At 49.6% G+C, this 18497-nt stretch overlaps 8 protein-coding genes across 8 annotated transcripts; 4 read left to right on the plus strand and 4 right to left on the minus strand.

Annotated features, from left to right (window-relative positions):
- Window positions 1-104: 104 nt before the first annotated feature.
- Window positions 105-3321, plus strand: N7529_000493 (uncharacterized protein; the record flags this gene model as incomplete). Its single annotated transcript, XM_057236024.1, has 5 exons — window positions 105-1290; window positions 1341-2285; window positions 2352-2669; window positions 2726-2901; window positions 2980-3321. 5 exons carry the CDS (start codon window positions 105-107, stop codon window positions 3319-3321), a joined length of 2967 nt encoding a protein of 988 aa, XP_057102827.1.
- Window positions 3322-3895: 574 nt separating this feature from the next.
- Window positions 3896-4925, minus strand: N7529_000494 (acetolactate synthase regulatory subunit; the record flags this gene model as incomplete). The annotated part of the gene is made up of 2 exons (XM_057236025.1): window positions 3896-4073; window positions 4135-4925. 2 exons carry the CDS (start codon window positions 4923-4925, stop codon window positions 3896-3898), a joined length of 969 nt encoding a protein of 322 aa, XP_057102828.1.
- A 431-nt stretch (window positions 4926-5356) lies between these two features.
- Window positions 5357-7396, plus strand: N7529_000495 (KH domain-containing protein; the record flags this gene model as incomplete). Its single annotated transcript, XM_057236026.1, has 9 exons — window positions 5357-5570; window positions 5634-5713; window positions 5769-5930; window positions 6112-6133; window positions 6205-6257; window positions 6310-6477; window positions 6530-6738; window positions 6791-7313; window positions 7373-7396. The coding sequence occupies 9 exons, from the start codon at window positions 5357-5359 to the stop codon at window positions 7394-7396; spliced, it is 1455 nt and encodes a 484-aa protein (XP_057102829.1).
- Window positions 7397-7944: 548 nt separating this feature from the next.
- On the minus strand, window positions 7945-9605 carry N7529_000496 (putative RecQ family helicase RecQ; the record flags this gene model as incomplete). The annotated part of the gene is given in 5 exon segments (XM_057236027.1): window positions 7945-9198; window positions 9256-9290; window positions 9318-9411; window positions 9425-9470; window positions 9523-9605. The coding sequence occupies 5 exon segments, from the start codon at window positions 9603-9605 to the stop codon at window positions 7945-7947; spliced, it is 1512 nt and encodes a 503-aa protein (XP_057102830.1).
- Window positions 9606-9957: 352 nt separating this feature from the next.
- Window positions 9958-11301, minus strand: N7529_000497 (pentatricopeptide repeat protein; the record flags this gene model as incomplete). Its single annotated transcript, XM_057236028.1, has 1 exon — window positions 9958-11301. The coding sequence occupies one exon, from the start codon at window positions 11299-11301 to the stop codon at window positions 9958-9960; it is 1344 nt and encodes a 447-aa protein (XP_057102831.1).
- Window positions 11302-11353: 52 nt separating this feature from the next.
- Window positions 11354-12346, minus strand: N7529_000498 (uncharacterized protein; the record flags this gene model as incomplete). The annotated part of the gene is made up of 1 exon (XM_057236029.1): window positions 11354-12346. One exon carries the CDS (start codon window positions 12344-12346, stop codon window positions 11354-11356), a length of 993 nt encoding a protein of 330 aa, XP_057102832.1.
- Window positions 12347-12808: 462 nt separating this feature from the next.
- On the plus strand, window positions 12809-13685 carry rsm25 (mitochondrial 37S ribosomal protein mS23; the record flags this gene model as incomplete). The annotated part of the gene is made up of 2 exons (XM_057236030.1): window positions 12809-13239; window positions 13328-13685. 2 exons carry the CDS (start codon window positions 12809-12811, stop codon window positions 13683-13685), a joined length of 789 nt encoding a protein of 262 aa, XP_057102833.1.
- An 873-nt stretch (window positions 13686-14558) lies between these two features.
- On the plus strand, window positions 14559-17748 carry N7529_000500 (uncharacterized protein; the record flags this gene model as incomplete). Its single annotated transcript, XM_057236031.1, has 4 exons — window positions 14559-14989; window positions 15053-15203; window positions 15247-15602; window positions 15654-17748. 4 exons carry the CDS (start codon window positions 14559-14561, stop codon window positions 17746-17748), a joined length of 3033 nt encoding a protein of 1010 aa, XP_057102834.1.
- Between the last annotated feature and the right edge of the window lie 749 nt (window positions 17749-18497).

Consider the following 18497-nt stretch of genomic DNA (forward strand, 5'->3'; position numbering starts at 1 on the left):
TTTGTTCCGAGGTATTTTGTCGTTCTGATTTATCTTTCTTTTTTGGCATTTAGGTAACACCAGATTATAGCTTATCATTATTTATCAAACCATTCTGGGCCGTGATGCCTGATGAGGCGAACCAGCCTCTGTTGGATGGGCATTCCAGTGAATGGCCCACCGATAGATCATCTACCGACCAGCCTAGGCCACCACATGAATTCTCAACAACCATGTCGACAAATACTTCTCAAAGTCAAGATGGTTTGACGGTGTATAGTACCGAGCAAAGACTGTCGCGATCATCTTCAGGCCGGAGTTTGCCTGACGATACATTCCAGGCTGCAGTGGCTGACGAAGCTAATCGGCCCCTACTGGATGGGCAACCAACCACCGAACGACCTATGCTATCAGATGCATTATCATTGGGGTCAACCAAGATGTCGACACACTCTTCACACAGTCAAGATGAATTGACGGTCTACAGCTCGGAGCAACAATACTCGCGCTCTTCTTCGAGCGGGGTTGGGTCATCATCCCGGACAGTGGTTGCCGATGAACCAAATCAACACTCCGAAAGCGCATCCGCCGACAATTTCAGATCATCGTACCAACTGTCGTCGGAGTCAACACCTCTCCTACACCGCCGTAACGACGAATTGACGCCCTACGGGACCGAGCAAGTACTATCACGTCCCATTTCAATCAGATCGCAAATTCCACCCGAAGATGTCCCCCAAAAGCGAAGCCGTGTACCATGGGCGACGGTGACCTCCCTTGCCGTCCTAACGCTTACCGTTTTGTCGATACTGGTGCTTGCCTTCGCTGCCCCAGCAGCAGTACAAGAATATGGTCAGCAAGCTGCTGTCTTCAAACCGACGGCGGTCTCAATTGATTCCACGACGCCCAGCGGTATTAGAGCCCGTGTTCAAGGTGATTTTGTGATGGACTCTGCTCGCGTGAAGAACAAATCGGTTCGAGGCATTGGTCGATTTGCAACATGGATTGCCAGGGAAATCCAGACGAATCCGACCGAGGTTGAAGTTTATCTTCCGGAGTATGGAAATGTACTTGTTGGAACTGCCGCGGTACCCATCATCAAATTGAATATCCGAAACGGCCACCATACCACCGTCGACTTTCTCACCGATCTAGAAGCTGGTGACATCCGAGGGATTCACGCGGTTGCACTTGATTGGATTGAAGGGCGACTGGGCCGCCTCAGTATCAAGGCCAAGGCTAGAATCGAACTCAAATCGGGTTTAATTGCTTTGGGGTCTCAAATTTTGACACACAACGTCATTTTTGAAGGTATGATCTTGTTGTTGCTACTGTCTTGCTATATGACCTAACCCCTGCAGAAAACGATTTCCCTGCTTTGCCGGATATCACGATTCTAAAGTTGAATTTCCATGATTCCAAGAGTGGATCCATGGCAGTTGATGTTCTACTGGCATCATTGATTGATTCTCCTGTCGCTCTCACTGTCCCTGCCCTCGGGTTTGACGTTTTTGTGCCAAATTGCTCACCCGGAGATCCTTATATATTGGTCGCCAATGCGAAGACCAGCGAAGTACAGGTTCATCCTGGTCGGGCGACTCCACTTGGCGTCGAGGGCCTCATCAGACAATTACCTAACGAGCTGATCTCCAATTGCCCAGGGCAGGAGGGCTCCCCTCTGGATTTCTTGGTTTCCAGCTTCATGAAGGGGCTTGAGACAACCATTTACGTCCGTGGATCTGACGCACCATCGCCTGATACCCCGGCATGGATAGTTGATTTGCTACGCAGCGTGACCATGCCTTTGCCATTTACAGGGCATGCATTGGACAACCTGGTGAAAAACTTCACCATGTCTGATACTCATTTCTCTCTTCCCGATCCCTTCGCAGAACCAGATTCTCCAGACTCGCAACCCACAATATCTGCCTTGGTAAAGGTTCTCATTGCGCTGCCGGACGAGATGAATTTCCAAGTTGACGTTCCGGAAGTTCGCGCACTAGCGGACGTCTTCTACAAGGAAGAGAAGTTTGGGTATTTAAACATCAGCGAATGGCAAGACGCCAACTCCACCATTGTAGACGACAAAGATGGCTCTTCTGCACTTCTTGTGGAATTCGCTATGAAAGACGCGCCATTGGAAGTCACTGATGACGGACTGTTGTCGGAGGTCATCCAAGCAATGCTATTTGGTAGCAAAGGAGTCGAACTGCGAGTTGCTGCCACCGTAGATACAAAGGTCTCAACTGGCTTGGGCCGCTTCGCCGTGCGAGGTATTCCCGCAGAAGGGACGGTACCAATGAAGAGTATGTTCTCATGAATTAGATGATCTTAGTATAAATCAAGAACTTTGGCCATTGACCATATGATAGCCTCCTTCGGAAACCCCTTTGACCAACTGAATCCGCGTGTGGTATCATTGCAATTAGGAGATACGACTGAATCCTCAATGGTGGTATCTACACTGGTGAATTTCACCAACCCGACTCAGTACTCGGCCACAGTCCCCTTTATTGACCTTCTCATACTCTACAACGGCACCTCTGTGGCTCATATCGCTGCCCAGAACCTGTCTATTGTACCTGGCAACAATAGCTACGTTCCATTTGACTTCTTCTGGTCCCCACTAAGCTCTAGTGGAATAGATGGAGTCGAGGCTGGCCGCGCATTATTTTCATCGTATATATCCGGTCAGTATCGTATGAATGAACACCAACAGGTGATTCGGTCTAACATTTGTATACAGGTTTCAATACATCAATTGCCATCAAGACCCATCGAAACACGATTCCATCCCTCCCAAATCTGGGCGAAGCATTGTCCGCGCTCAACATCACAGTCCCAGTCCCTCGTATATCAATGCCTGGCTCCCCAGCAAGCGGCGACGAAGACAGCAAGCCACATTTCATTCAAGACGCAACAGTATCGCCCATTTTCTTTGACTATATCCCTCCGCTTACATAGCCTATAAAGACTTATACTAACAGCCAGACAAAATAGTTCTACCTCTGGTCTTCTTCAGCAGACTTCACTCTCGCTTCGCCCCTAACAGAAACCAACATTCTTATAACCTCAATCGACGCCACAGCCTTCTATGAGCAGAAAGAGCCCATTGGCCGCATCACAAACCGCGACCCCTTTGAAGTCCCACCTGGTATATCCCAGACCCCGCGCTTACCCGTCAATCTCAACATGGGCGGCGTTGGATATGATGCTTTGCGGAAAGCACTTGGTCAATCGTTAGAGATGGATGCCATTGCCAACGTTGGAATCCAGATAAAGAACTACGTGGACGTCGTATTCTACCATGGGAAGGGCATTGCGGCTAAAGTACGCTTTTAAAAGATGTTGGCCGGATATAGGTGTTTCGAAACCTGCTATACCCTGCAGGATGGTGATTTGAGTATCTTTATATGAGCTTATTGCTGCTGGATCGGCAATCCACGTTTTGAATAGGAAGTGTTCTGCTATACGGATATTAATATTTGATTGTCCTCATACTGCTGTGCTGTATCACACAAACCATGACTTATTTCGAACATATAGCAACGGTAAATTTTAGTTCAACCAGTGAGTAGTAATGTTTAGGTGGCAATTGGGAGCAAGCATTGTGGAGTACCTGCATGCTAGGGCTCCGATCTAGGCGACGCCATGGCAGATCAGAATCAATGTCTTGACGTACACCGCTAGTTATATCAAACGGGTTGCTATAGTACGCTCATTTGATCATTGGAAGGAGACGAAGCTATAGAGACTCCAGGTAAAAAGTATTTGTGCCATTTTACATACAAAGGCTAAGCCATTTGTTTCAAATTCGATCAACTCCACAGGAAAGCTAGAAAGACATAAAACCAAGAAAGTAATTCGATCCTATTCGGGTATGGACGTTTTTAAATTGGATATCCCATGTGAGAGATTAGCCAGGAGGCAGGGTGCTAGCATCGACAACGTCGGCGGCATCCTTCTCAATCTCCTCGCGGGGCTCACTAAGAGGAGAGCGGGGAAGGGCCATCAGACCAGTCCGGGTGGACTCAAGAATACCGAAAGGACCGATCAGCTTGAGGAAAGAATCAATACGGTTGGGCTTGGCGGACCTAGGAGAGCACAGATGAGTCAATTGTGATCGAAAAATGAGTCAGGGCATGGAATACTTACACCTCGACAATGCAGTTGTTGGTGCTGATGTCTAGGATCTTGCCACCGAACTGGTGAGTCAGGCGGGTGATAGCATCCAAATGCTCGTGCTTGTGGCGCAGGGCCTGACTCTGGGGAAGGTGGCGGGGGTGGTATTGCTGGGTAGAATGATCCTGGTGGGCGTTCTTGTCCAGGGAGTCGGGCGAGGTGGTGATCTCGCGGTGGTGCTGGAGAAGCTCCTCGAAGAACTCAGGACCAAGGATAGAGACCTTAGCCAGGAGCAACTCACGCTGCACAAGTGCAGATTCAGTATAGTCCAACACAGCCCAGACTGGGACAAGGTCGTCCAACTGGCGGCGAGCCTGCTCGACGACACCATCCTGGCCCTGCAGCACGATGGTCATGCGCGAGAGATCCTCAACCTCAGTGTTGCAAACGACCAGGCTGTCAATGTTGAAACCGCGGGCGGCCAAGATACCAGATACGCGGGACAACACACCGGGCTCGTTCTGAACGAGGCAGTTCAGGATGTGCCGCTTGGGCGGGTTGCTGGGAGCCACGGGAGTCTCGTAGAGAATGGACGAGACAGCGGTGGGAGCATCCCATTGAGGGGAGGCATCGGAGACCGGCAGGGGTAGGGGAGAACGACGGTGCAATGCCTTGTAAGCAAGTGCTGAGGTTGAGCTCGACGATGCACGAACAGAGGTGAATCGGGGGAGCACAGCAGCGGTGCGGGACCGAGCAGTAGCTGTGGTAGAGGACAGCAAGGACGCTGAGCCTGCGGCCTGCGTCAATGGGCGCCTGAAAGCCATGAGGAGTGCAGGTGTTTGAACAGGATGTGCGATGAATCACTCCAGATTTCGCCCCGGGGATATTCTTTTTGGTTGGCCGACCTCAGCGACAACTTGCTGACTCATATGGGCTAGTCCAAATGCGGCTTAGTTCCTATGTATATCCCAAATTCTATAACACGTGATCCCACGTGACTTTATCATTTACTACAACCTACCCATTTGCTGAAGAATGCCACCTGATATTTGGAATATATAATATTTCAGGATCATCTGTCTGCTCCCTGCTTTTCAATTCACTCAAAATCTACTAGGCTTGTCTTCGGTGGTTTTGTTGTGTTGTCCCGCTCGACCTCCGCCTCTAAAACTCCTACCCGCGAATCGATCTGGACATTTTGAGCTTCTCTTTCACGACTGATCCACAAATTTTTCAATTTATCTCATCATTCACCATGGCGGACGATGAGCCCCGTGCTAAGCGCTCGCGCTTTGACCAAACTGAGCCTGAGCCCCGACGCTCCCGTTTCGACCGCCGTTCGCGATCCCCATCCAACCGCCAGTCAGAGTCCGCTCGCACACGCAGCCCTCTGAGTCGCCCTTTGAGTCGCAGCCCCGGCGCAGATGCTCCATCGAAGCCAGCGGTATCCGACCCGGCCGCTGCCGCAGGTACGTGATACGAGGCCGCACGAATAAACCAGATACATGTTGCTAATGTTTCGGACTTTACAGCGGCTGCTGCTGCCAAGATCAATGCGCAGCTTCAGGCTAAGAAGGGCATCCAGCATGTTGATGTCCCTCCCATTCGCTCGGTGACTACGCGATCACTTCCAATTTGTCCCCATCCACGCCTAACATTTTTGACAGAACGACGGCCCCGCCGAGAACCCCGAAGGGCTTTCCACTGCTGAGGGCTCAGCCAAGTTGAATGCTGAAATCTACGTCGCGGACGGTGATTACATCAAGGATATTGAAATCAATGATTTGCGCAACCGCTACACCCTGACAAAGGGATCTACTCAGAAGATGGTAAATACTCCCAGTGACTTGCTGCTGATACTTGATCCTCACAGAAGATTCGGGCACCCTGAATTGTTTTTTTCTCAGCGTTCTGTTTCTTCTTTGTGGACCGGATGAAGCTTACCCGTCACTGAATTAGCATTCTTTTTACCCTCTGTTGCATCTGCTGACCTCCGCTGCGTGACTTTAGATTCAAGATGAGACTGGCGCCGGTACGCCTTCCTTTTACTTCCTTCTGTTTATCTAATTTCAGCGATGAAGATCTGACTCACTGTTTCTAAAGATGTTACCACCCGAGGAAACTACTACCCCGACAAGAATATGGCGACTGCTGCGGTAAGAAGTACTTTGAACGTTCATTCGGTCAGTTGCTGATATGTTGTTTCAGAGCCCTCCTCTCTACCTCCACGTCACAAGTACCAACAAGGATGGTCTTGAGAAAGCTGTCGCTATGATTAATGACCTTATGCAAAAGGAGCTTCCCAATCTTGTTGATGAGCGGCGTTTCCGTCGCCGGGAGCCGGAGCAACAAGTTGAGCGGGATGAGTATGGCCGCGTATGAGGCCCTTTGTCCTCGCTTTATAGTCTTTTTTACTAATGGTATGCAGCGCAAATGGCCGGATGAGCGTATTCCAATTGACCTCGAACCAATTCCCGGCTTTAACTTGCGCGCTCAGGTTGTTGGCCAGGGTGGTGCTTATGTGAAGCACATCCAGCAGCAGACTCGCTGCCGAGTGCAGATTAAGGGCCGTGGCTCTGGATTCATTGAGTCAAGCACTAACCGGGAGAGTGACGAGGCAATGTACCTCCATGTGGCGTGAGTTTTCTTCTTTCTTTCACTTGTAAGCTCCTATTGACAATCTCTCCAGTGGCCCTGATGCCAACGATGTCCAGCAGGCTAAAGAACTTTGCGAAGATCTGCTCAACAATGTGAAGGAGCAGTACCAGCGATTCAAAGAGAACCCGCCCCAGCACAACTACGGCGGGTACCGCGGCGGTGATCGCGGTGATCGCTACCAAGGCGGTGGCGGTGGTGGATACGGTGGTGGATACAACAATCGCCAGCAACAGCACCAGAACAACGGCTCCTCTGCTAGTCCATTGGGCCAAGCAGCCGCTGGGGCTGCTTCCCCCAATGCTGCTGGCACCCAGTCGGCCGCTGACTACAGTGCTCAGTATGCTCAGTACTACGGTACTGCAGACCCCTACGCCGCTTATGGCGGTTACCAGAACTACGTCGCCTACTACCAGTACTACCAACAGATGGCTGCCGCCCAACAGCAGCCGACTGATGGCTCTGCTGCTCCCCCGGCTCCTGCTGCGGAGGCAGCACCACCTCCACCTCCGGGGTCAGGATCACCACCTCCTGGTGGTGGTGGTGGCTACGGCGCGGTAAGCTAAATTCCTCCGAAAACCCTACGAGTACTGGCCACTGATCGCTTCATTGACAGGTCCCCCCGCCCCCTGGTCTTTAAGACAGGAGCTGTCGTAGCCAAATGATGCTATGTATGTGCTCTGCTCTACAGTTGCGATCTATCTGAAAAATTTCATGGTGAACAAAAGCACGTTTTCTAAATGGAGGAAGATACAGCGATTTGATTTCAGCAATCTTTGTGGGATATTTGTCTTTGCTAAAGAACCTTTCTAGCCGTGTGCCTTATTCTTAACCTTTTACATTGCGTATTTCTATTCACGGTAAACTTGAACATTGTGTCGATAATATTAGGCTCACCCATTACCAGTGGATCGTGAATTGTTTTTGAGACTGCCTACATATATGTAGGTAAATGTTGCATTGGGCACTAATCACTGAACAAGGCCACAATAGTCCGGTATACATATCTGACGCCATAAGACATGCAAGATACAAACAAAAATGCCTTCCCCTCAGGCTGACATCCAGAAAGCGAGGACAAACCCAAAGCTAACGCCTTTAACGATGTACAGGGAATCCCCAAAGGAAAAGTAAGATGACAGGGGAAAAAAAAACATTTCAGTGTAATCGCAGAGGCTAGGATCTCCTTTAGTCACAATCTGCGTACAGGACAGCCATCTGGGTTTCAGACGCCATCTTCTCCCGGCGCTTGGCCAATCCTGCACGGCCCTCTTTACAGAAATCGCACGCAAAGTCACAAGGTGACGAGCTCATAGGAACACCTCCCACAGAAGGCCGCTGTGATCCCATTTCTTCAAGCTCAAAATCGCCAAAGAACTCCTTAATGAGTTCGTGCCGACATCTTGTTATGCTTTCGCAGTATCTAATCACCTTGCCAAAGCTTTCGAGCTTGGCTTCTCGGTTTTGGGGTGCGTCCCGATAGATCATATTCTCGATGAAGTTCCTCTCTTGAATACCATAGTAAACAAGGGATATAGCAGCACGGCCGTCTCGGCCTGCACGGCCTGATTCTTGGACGAAGCTTTCGAAGCTTCGCGGTGGCGTCCAGTGCACGACAAAGCGGACATCCGGGTTGTCGATGCCCATGCCGAAGGCATTCGTTGCGACGATGATGGAGAACGTAGGGATTGGTCGGCCATCTGCTGGCTGGAAAGAATGAGATGATTTCCATGTAGACTGAATTTGCGAGCGTCTGCTGGCCTCAACGCCGGCGTGGTACGCCACGGCCATGATGGTCTCGTCTGAGGACAGTCTGTGTGCAAGATGTTCAGCCATTAAACGCTTTCCCACGTAGACGATACCTGACATTGGCGGTAGCTCGCTACCCTGCCGAGCCTCGCGTCGAAGTCGAATAGCCTTGAGCCAATTGAACAAGTTTAGAAGCTGACTGTTCTCGGCTTCGGCTTCGTCACCGCCGAAGTCTGGACGGTATCGAACCTCATAGTGGATGTTAGGCCGATCTGAAGGGGTATTGAAGAGTTTGAGTCGATTCAGGTCAAATCCAAGGATATTGATGATGTCCTCGCGGACTCGGGGTGTAGCAGTGGCTGTCACAGCCGTCATTGGGATAGTTGGATTGATCAAGTTCCTTCTAAACCAACCTAGCTCTTTGTATGCTTTGCGGAAATCATTTCCCCATTCACTGATGCAATGTGCTTCATCAATTGCAATACGAACGAGCTGGCCTTGCTCATGGACCTTGAGCAAGCGACGGCGAAAGTGATCTTGTTCACATAGCTCAGGCGTGACATAAAGAAGTCTGGTACTGGGGTGACCACAAAGCATATCCTCCTGTATCCATTTTTTCTCATCAAGGGTGGTATTGGAATTGAGCGTTGCCACTGATACACCGAGACCTTTCAGGGTATTGACTTGATCCGTCTACCAGGCATCAGCTGGTCACTTGTAAAGTAAAGTGAAAAAGTTAGATCTACTCACCATCAATGAGAGGAGTGGACAGATGACGATAGTCACTGTAAGTTCGAGTCAGCCTGGCTCACCTCCTTTTGATGACGAGCAATGAACACTCACATCCCCAATCCCTGAGAATCGCAGGTAGCTGGTAACACAAGCTCTTTCCAAATGAGGTTGAGGCTTGAAGAAATACATCATGCCCTTCAATGACAGCTATGATCACTTCTCGTTGGAGTGGACTGTGTAGTTGAGTAAGTGAACTAGCCCTTCTGTCTGAGATTATCAACCCACCGAAAATCGGGCTTTCTGAAAGTATTTCTCAGCAACCATCGCATGTTAGCCGTTTGGCGCGTGACGGCCGAAACGCGACTCATCTTCCTTCATAGCAATATTATGAGAATTCGAATGTGAGTGGGAAGTTTGAGTGCTATCAGAGCGAAGAGACAAAAGCGCGTTCCAAACGCGGTGTCACGTGGATTTCTTCTTGCTTTCCTATTTGGGTTTGATCAATGGATTGCAATTCGGAAAACAAAATGGAAATATACTATGAGTATTGCAGACTTGGTTTGAGATTGGTTATAGTGCAGAGGTATTTAAGGTGAAAATTGTAAGTAATACATTGGCGCCAAAGACACGCTAGAAATCGAGTCGGTATATGGCAGATCTATGTGATAAAAATAATGTACAAGTGTAAGATTCCTTCCCATCCATTCCTTCTGGTTTCATTCAACGCCTCCGAGGTGGATCCCTGGACATCTGCTTATCTAGCTCTTCCTTGACAGCAAGAACATCGATTGCTTTGCGCTGTTGTGGATGCCACAGTCGCTCAAGTTGAAGCCAAACCTCCAGGACCTCTTTGGGGCCACAGCATGTTCCGAATGCTTGCAAGATTGTGGTAATCATCCGACGCCCGATGAACAGGCCATTTTCAATACGCTGCTCAGGATCCCAGGGGATTTGTTCAGGCTCGTCGGAAAGTTCCGAGCGTGGGAAATCCGAGCTAGGACCAAAGACCTCGTTTGCATCAAGTTCCTCTATATCTGAGTATTCATCTTCTTCGTCCAACCGAGATTTTGAGCCTTCATCATCGAGGAGTGGGTCAATTGTGGTAGAGCTTTCTGCTGTTTCTTCGGCGCCTTGTTCTGTATTCGAGGCTGTGTCTTCTGACGGCAATGACACATACAGCCCGTTGGGAACATCGGTCACCGGAAGCTCATCGATTAAATCACTTGCCACGCTCTTGGCCAATGGATTTTCCCACTTTATCTTTTGGTTATTCAGATATAGGCCACGGAGTCTTGCATTTGAGTCACGCAAGGCTCGTATGTAAGCATGCCATGTCAGCCGGAGATTTTCCGCGCTCCATTGCTTCTTCCTCCGACCATGAAGAGCGAATCCTTCAAAGAGGAACATATAGATGATCGAGCGTGGGGGAACCACAAAGGTCTTTTCCATGTCCCGCATGACAGCCATGAAACTATCAAGCTGGCCAGTATTGTGTGCGTAGTGCCGTAGGAATATATGGAAAGTTCGTGTATCCGGCGTCATAGAGAGAGAATCTTGAAGAGCACGGTGGTATTCGGGGAACTTTTCCTTCAGTGCTGATGACTTCTTCAATACGCGGCCCAGCTTCCGGGCTCGTTGCCGATACCGGGGCATATCATAGCTCAAATTAGGTCCATCGATGTGATTGGATGAACCATCGTCAGAAGGCAAAATGTGTTTGTTCTTGCTTTGTTGCTGCTCCAGCATGCCGGAATAAAGCTGCTCTGCCGTTTGGATCTCACCGGCTCGGAGAAACGAGGCAATGAGACAGTTCATGACAACTGTATCAACAATTTCTCCAGATTTTATAAAGTCATCAAATGCGAATCGAATGCCTTCTGCATCTCGCAATAGTCCAAAGTAGTAAATTTTAGACACCTTTCCGCAGCGTGAAAACCCCATGCCCCTCTCAGTCATCTCCTCCTCCAGGTGATCAGCAACTTTGAATGCTCCGGCTTTGATTGCGATGTCAAACAAGATGTTGAAAACCACCTCGTCGGCCTTTACTCCTGCAACATGTTCCATCTTCTGCCATAGACCAACGGCTCTGATGAGATCTCGTCTCGAAACTTTGCCATTAGCCCGACCAGCAAGATGAATAGCGGAAGACCAAAGTGACCGGGATAGAGAGGAGTCTAGCCAAGACCATGTCATCCACCAATGCCAAGTAGCGACGAGCATCGACCCATCGTCGGTCACGAGGATGCGCAAACAAACGCAAAAGAGCACCGCGGGTGCGCTGTGAAAGCACTGCCACACCGGGTGCAGGGAGATCTCTGTAGAGTCTGAACAGGTATTGAGTAGAAGGGTCCGGTTCTCCCCACAGTGTTCTGACAAGCTCCGCCACTGACTCGATGTCTGTTTGATCGCGTGACGTGTCTTTCTGTGGTTTTGAGAAACGCGAATATGGAATCACAGCATTCACTGCTTCTTCCCAGTCATGATTGGCCAATGCTCGTTGGTACAGTTTTGAGATGGAGAGGTGCTTGTCTTTCTCGGGGTTCCGCCATGATGGAAAGGATTGGTGGGGAAGTTCTTGCTCCAATATGTCGACATCTGGTTTGGTATAATCTGATGGATGTATCCTCCGGTCCATATCATGTGTGAATGTGAAATCAAATCTTTCTGGTTGCTTTTCTGTTTCGGTGTCCGCATTCTCTGTCGGCCACAAGGGTATATAGTCGTCGTCTGTTTCCGTTTCCTCCCGCGGGTCGAATTCAATATTATCTTCCTCTGTATTATCGTCTTTCGTGCGTGCCAATCCATGGCTTATCAATCTTTTAGGTTGCGACACATGCAAACTGGAGCATGCATATTCTGGCGGTTGTCGGGGTGGTAAATGTCTGCGGCCAGGTGCCCCTTTGCTCCGCAATCTCTGTAGATTATAGGTTGAAGGGCTCCAGGCTACTGTACACATCCCTCGACGGTTCGGTGAGTGCTCATGGCAAAAACTTGCCAGGACCAACGAACCGACAAAAATATCTGCTATTGACGCGACGGATGGGCGAGGTCGACGGGAACAGAGTCTTCGGACGGAAGAGTTGTGGGAAGGGGGTGTCGTGAGAGGCATTGGGGGTTTTCGAGGGAGAGGAAGCCCATCCAAGGCCTGCTTGGGGTGATTTCGCAGGCTCGGCGAGCTGGGGGACCTATTTGGATGAGGCATGAGATAACAGACATTGTGGCATTGAATAGGCCTTGCGCATCCAAATAAGGGCCTTAAGCCACTCGCACAGTAGATATCTGTCAATCTCCAATATTAAAAGACAGAAAGAAAGAAAGGGAGAGACACAAGACTTGGAATCTTCGTAGGTGTGTTTTTCTGAAGATGAACGGCCTGCACTTTCTGGCCTGGCGGAGTCCACTCTCGTCCAATCGGAGCCGTGCTTTGCCAATCCCATCTTTTTCGCTCCCGCATCAACCAACTTCGTCCCTGCAGCGCTTTGTTCCCATTGTCTCTACGTAATCCCTCAGTCGCGTCTGAATTATTCTCCTCTGGGTTGCCTTTGCTAGCCACTGGCTGTGTTCGACTACCATGGGCAAATTGAATTTCACTGCCCTTCGGGTGCGACAGACAGCCATCTCACAATTCGCCAGTGGAAAGACCAGCAAACTGCCACAATGGGTCGACGTGATCGGCGAAATTCCTCCTGCTGAAACAATCATTCGTACCCGTGCTCCTCAGCACCAGCTTGTTCACCAGCGGATGAAGACCGTCGAAGGATCCTCGAAGCCGCAGGTCGTCTTCCAAGTCCAAGAGAAGCGCAGAAAACCAAAGAAGGCCAGCCGAATTTTCCAGCCCGTCGAGCTTAAATATGAAGAAGACCAATTGCGTACCGAGTTCTTCCGCGATCACCCCTGGGAACTTGCCCGACCCCGTGTGCTTCTTGAGAGTTCTGGCAAGGACTTTGAACACTACGATTGGAGCCGCCTTCAACAGCCAGGAAAGCGGTTAGATGGTGAAAAGTGAGTTCTTGACCCTTGTGTTCCTGGAATTTTCGTTGATTTCCCGCTGTGATTTCCAATGCTAACCATATGGCCTTTTTTACTCTAGTGTTGTCCAGCGACAGCTATGGCTTTTGAACAACGTCCCAGACATGACCAAGAGTAACGCCTACGATATTGCTCGTCGAGAGTTCTACCGAGTTCGATTGCAAGAGGACATTCAGCGTCGGGTCGCCGCGGAAGAAGCCTCGGCATATGGCGCAGAGTTTGGACCTTCATACTTGGATATTGGTATGAAGTTGGAAGATCAACAATACAACAAATGGGTTGCTTGGGCCCGTGAAACATCACAAGTTCAAGATCAGCGGAAGGCAGCTCTTGTGGGTGCTCCAGAGCTGGGAGATGACACAGTGGAACCATCTGAGCTCGAGGGTGAGAACGAGGAAGCCCAAGAGGAGACGAAGTAGGAGTATCCGCCACTGGAATGGGTTAGGATCAAGCTTTGATGTTACGACATCTATCGTTTTTCAATGGGAGGCTTTGATCTCCCAGTCTTTCATGTTGATCTATGTATATTATTTGAACCATTCTACTGGATGGTTTACCTCCCTAGCTCTATTTACGCGACAGCACATGCATTCTTTCTTATTTTGTCTTCTCCAGTATGTTCTTATCATTAAAAACAAGACGAATTTATATTGTTACTTACCTAAAGACAACAAATAACAACATACGACGAAGTAAGGGCGACAACAAATCGCCAAGTCGCGGAGCCGCAGGAAGTTGGACGTGTTTCATCCAATCAGAGGATTTCCAGCCTCGCCAACTTCAATGTGCCGATTTCCTTTCGAAGAATCCTAAGCCTCGCCCTTCACGAATTACATATTGAACAAGTATTCAGCCTTGCGAACTTGCCCTTGATCCATCGATAACGGCATTCCTCGGCTTGATTCCCATCGCCAATCTCTTTATCGTATCCGCGATTGACATCCGTGAGCATCATTGCACCGCGTTTCCCCTAGCCTTCTTCCAAGAAGTCTCCTCCGAGTCTTACAGCCCTATTTTGGCCGATTTATTGTTAAGCGACTCCGAATTTCGTCCTCCACCCCCAACCCCATCGAGAGGCCGCCTCGAACTCCGTTGTTAGTCCCCGGACGTCGAGATCGCCCCTCCGACATAACATCAGGCCAACCAACAATGCTTTGCGCAAGTGTCAGAAGTGCGTTCATATGGTAATGGTAGCTGTATCGATACAATTTGTCAGTATTGGCAGCGTATCAGTTGTTGCACGCAATTGCGGACTTGGGCTTCCTTGATCGACCTTTTGGCCTTTGTCCATCATGACATCTGCGATGACTCGACCGGAGGACACAGTGCGCGGGCCGCGCTTGTATCGCGGCGAGACAGATGAAGAAGAAGTAGAAATTGGAACGCCCGAATCAAGCAGCTTCCAGGCACTGTCGCAGAATTCGCAACAAGATGACTCTCTATACCCAGAGGAGGAAGAAAGCAGGCCAGGCACTGCTTTAGGGGATGCTCCAGCGAATGTTAGCAAGCAAACGGCCGGACCAAAGATGCTCACTCCCGAAGAAACCATCGAGCTAGCACGAAACGCTGTTGAGAGTGGAATACAAGATACCAAGCGTTCTTTGGCAGGCAGTGAAGCTGTCACAGACGTGGTCAAGCCGAAATTGACTATTGATCTTGGTCATTCGAACATTGCTCGCATACCCGAGCCAGTCGTGGACTTGATCAAAGATGAGGTTGAACGGTTAGTCGGTATCCGTTTTTGGACTGTTTCGTCCGAACCCTGCGCTGTGATCTTAATCCACAGCAGCACAGCTCCGAGCTATACTAACCATGACGAAGATTATCCCTATCCAACAATCAACTTTTCCATATTCCCTATCGATTCGCGGAATGCTCGCATTTACGTTATCTCAACATCAGAGCGAACAATTTCCGTGAATTTCCAAAAGGAGTATGTATGACGATACATCTTAGTGCTTTCATCACTGACCCTGCTAGGTTTACAAATTACCATTGCTCGAAATTCTGGATCTGAGCCGAAATAAGATCAAAGAATTGCCAAATGAGATTAGCAAATTGAAGTCGTTGCGGGTTCTGTCGGTGATGCAGAATCGTCTGAACGACCTTCCAATTGGCCTTGCTGAAATGCACAAGCTACAAATATTCAAATGTGCTGGCAATCCTCTTCGACAGCCACTTCGTGACATTTTGGAAGAAACCGAAAACGAAATGACACCATCGGGGTTGACCGATAATGAGAAAGAAGTTGCAGCCACTACCAAACTCAAGAGATTCTTCATGAAGTCTAGGCAGTCCGTGACTACGCCCGAACCAGAGGTGTACACCGATGCAAGGTATGTTCGCTAGGAGGTTTGAGGATAAACGTAAACTGATATTCCACACAGCGATGGTAGTTTCGAGGCCAAGCCGATCCCAACACCGGGACCTTCAAAGAGAAACCTGAGTGGCCGGTTTCCAGTAATACCCAGCACTGGCGATGGCTCAGCAGCCTCATCCCGGTCCCCATCAATATCGCGAGCGCCTCCAATCCCCGCCAAATCACATTTCCGGATGGCCTCCGGGCAACAAGGCGCTACTTATCATATGCCCGGTCTACAAAGGCCCCCCATTGCACCCCACAGCGTCAATGAGCGCAATCGAAGCAACAGCGAGGGCATCATTCAAGGATCATCTGCTGCGCGTAGCAAGAGGATGGGGCTGATAACTCGCAAAAACACTGATTTAGGCACGTTGGATGAAACACGCCCGTATCGAAACAGCCATTTGCGGGGTCTCAGTCACGGCTCTGTGCTACGAGCGCGTCAACCTCCTGCGCCAATGGCCACAAATGACAGTACTCCTCAGAGTCCCAGCAGCCCAAGAGAGCGTCGACGCCCCCGAGAGGGATGGGTCAATCGGATGTCTAGTCTCCCTGAACACAAAGGCGAGCGTGGATCTGATGACCCAATAATCAAAAGTGCGAAAGGAGTTTTATTTGCATTGTTCCAAGTTCATTCGCATATTGATACTTTGATCAACGTGATCAAGCATGATGACACAAGACGTCACAGTCTTGAGCTCGTCTTTTACAATGCTTCCTCGCATGTGGATCAACTGAATGATGTCCTTGAGAAAGCTGCATCCTCTTTATTCAATGACCCAGATTCGACCCATTCGGTCATAGAGACAGTTAAACGTGAATGCGAGACATGCATAGCGGCATATATTCACGTCGGCACGCAACTGCGCAATAGCGCTGCCAAAATAGTCTCTAACGGCGATCCACGCTATGTGCGCTCGTTGATGATGATGATTTATGGCAGCCTAGTGGAGCTACGCAATGCCTGCCTTATTCTCAGAGCACCACTTCAATTTTCCAGCAAACGCTTATCTGCTACAAAGCGCCTCGTTGGCCCAGCCAACCCATTGCCCTCGATCCCAGATGGATCCCAACTGCCGCTGGTCACCCCTACAAGGGAACCTGTTCCACCGACACGACGGATGCGAAGTGACACGACAATCCGGCATCCTCAATACCCTATGACCATGACGGCATCCAGCCAGACTGGTAGCAGCTCCCCCGGCTTCTCCACGCCGTATTCCCGTAGTCGCTCTAGCAGCAGGTCAAACTTGACCAACGTATCTGTGCCCCACGCGTTAGCAACCCCTCGCTCGGGCGAAAGTTTCCCTCCTATGCCCGTCTCTGGGGCTCCTCGGGTAAACACGTTGACTGGGCTGGATGAGAACGAAGAGGAGCGAATCTTCGAAAGAATCTTCCACCAGCTCAATTCTACACATACCGCTGCACATGGGGCACTCCCGCTCGCCCGTCGCCAGTTCATCAGATGTCTGGAAGTAGCTCAGCAATCCCGCGACTCGGAGGGGCTTCAGCTGCTTTGGAACAACCTCATCCGCCGAGCTCAAGTCTGCCAAGAGGTATCGGATGCTTTGGGGCAGCGACTCTCCACCATGAAAATCAAAGAACCAGGCGGTGGACTCCGCAACCAACGCGAATTCTGGCAACTATGCAAATCGTTCATGCAATCATTCGTCGATTTGGTGAACGAAATGCGCGAGGTGAGAAGCATGCAGCTTCTTCCCTCTGACATCATCATCCTCCTCCGGCCAGTCCAAAAGGCAAGCCGAGAAGCGGGCCGTTTAATCGAAGTATCCCCTTGGGCGTACCTCGCAGATCCAGACCGTCACCCCCATCCCAACGTCTTATACGGACCTCCACTGCAGCCCCCGTACTTGCAGCACCAAACATCTGCCTCTACATCCGCCATCACCAACCCCTCTTTCCAACATAACATGATGATGCCCCCACAATCCATCACCGTCCCTGCCACCCCACTGAGTGCGGCGCTCGGTCCTGCTGCGCAGGCCACAGTACCGTCCACGCCGGCGAGTGCATACAGTGACAAGTTCTTTGAGGGAGATGTGTTCCAGCGTGCTGACGCGCTCCTTTCGTCGAATCAAGCACCTTTCTTCCGTCGCTAGGCGACTCTGAATTGAATTACTTTGTCCTCTTTAAGAGAATATGTTTCTCTATGTGTCATGATCTACTCACATGCTCATGTTGCATCTTATGATTATGACTATGAACAGTATCTCGTGTCGCCATCGACGTTGCTCAAGCGAGGTGTGTCTTTGTGATACCACCTCCTTGTCCAGGCAGTTCGATGCTTTATTTGTATTGTTTTTACTTTTTATGAATTAGCGGGTTGATCTATTTCGCAATATTCGGGTATCACGGAATCTATCATGCATGTTATTGGATGTTCTTTGGTGAACTCGGAGCTGAAACACCATCTCATTCGTGTCTGGCAGTTCGGGCTGGTATGTGATATGATATGATCTTTGCCGAGTTCAAGGGTCAACTAGGCATCACACGAAATAAACTGTTTTTTGCAATCCACAGAGGTTGTTTGTAAATCTCTACATCTATGTAGTTTTCTCGCCTGGGTTACCGGTCCTTGGAAGAGTCTCTCAAATATACTCTGCGCCTAGTACTCATTGAATTAATATCTCGTAAGAAGGATGTATAAAAACAGCCCCAAGATCAAGATGCATGCCTACCCACTCATCTTGATGCATCATGAGTCATGTTGGCTCATAATGACCCCTCATCTACAAAGACCGACTAATCCCCGAGTAATCTAGACTTAACATTACACAAGAAATATACAGTTCGTATCATATTTTTTCATAATACTATGCTCATACTGTGGATATGCGGAGATCGGGGT

Source organism: Penicillium soppii (genome assembly GCF_028829465.1).
Source record: "Penicillium soppii strain IBT 18220 chromosome Unknown utg000001l, whole genome shotgun sequence".
NCBI lineage: Eukaryota > Fungi > Ascomycota > Eurotiomycetes > Eurotiales > Aspergillaceae > Penicillium > Penicillium soppii.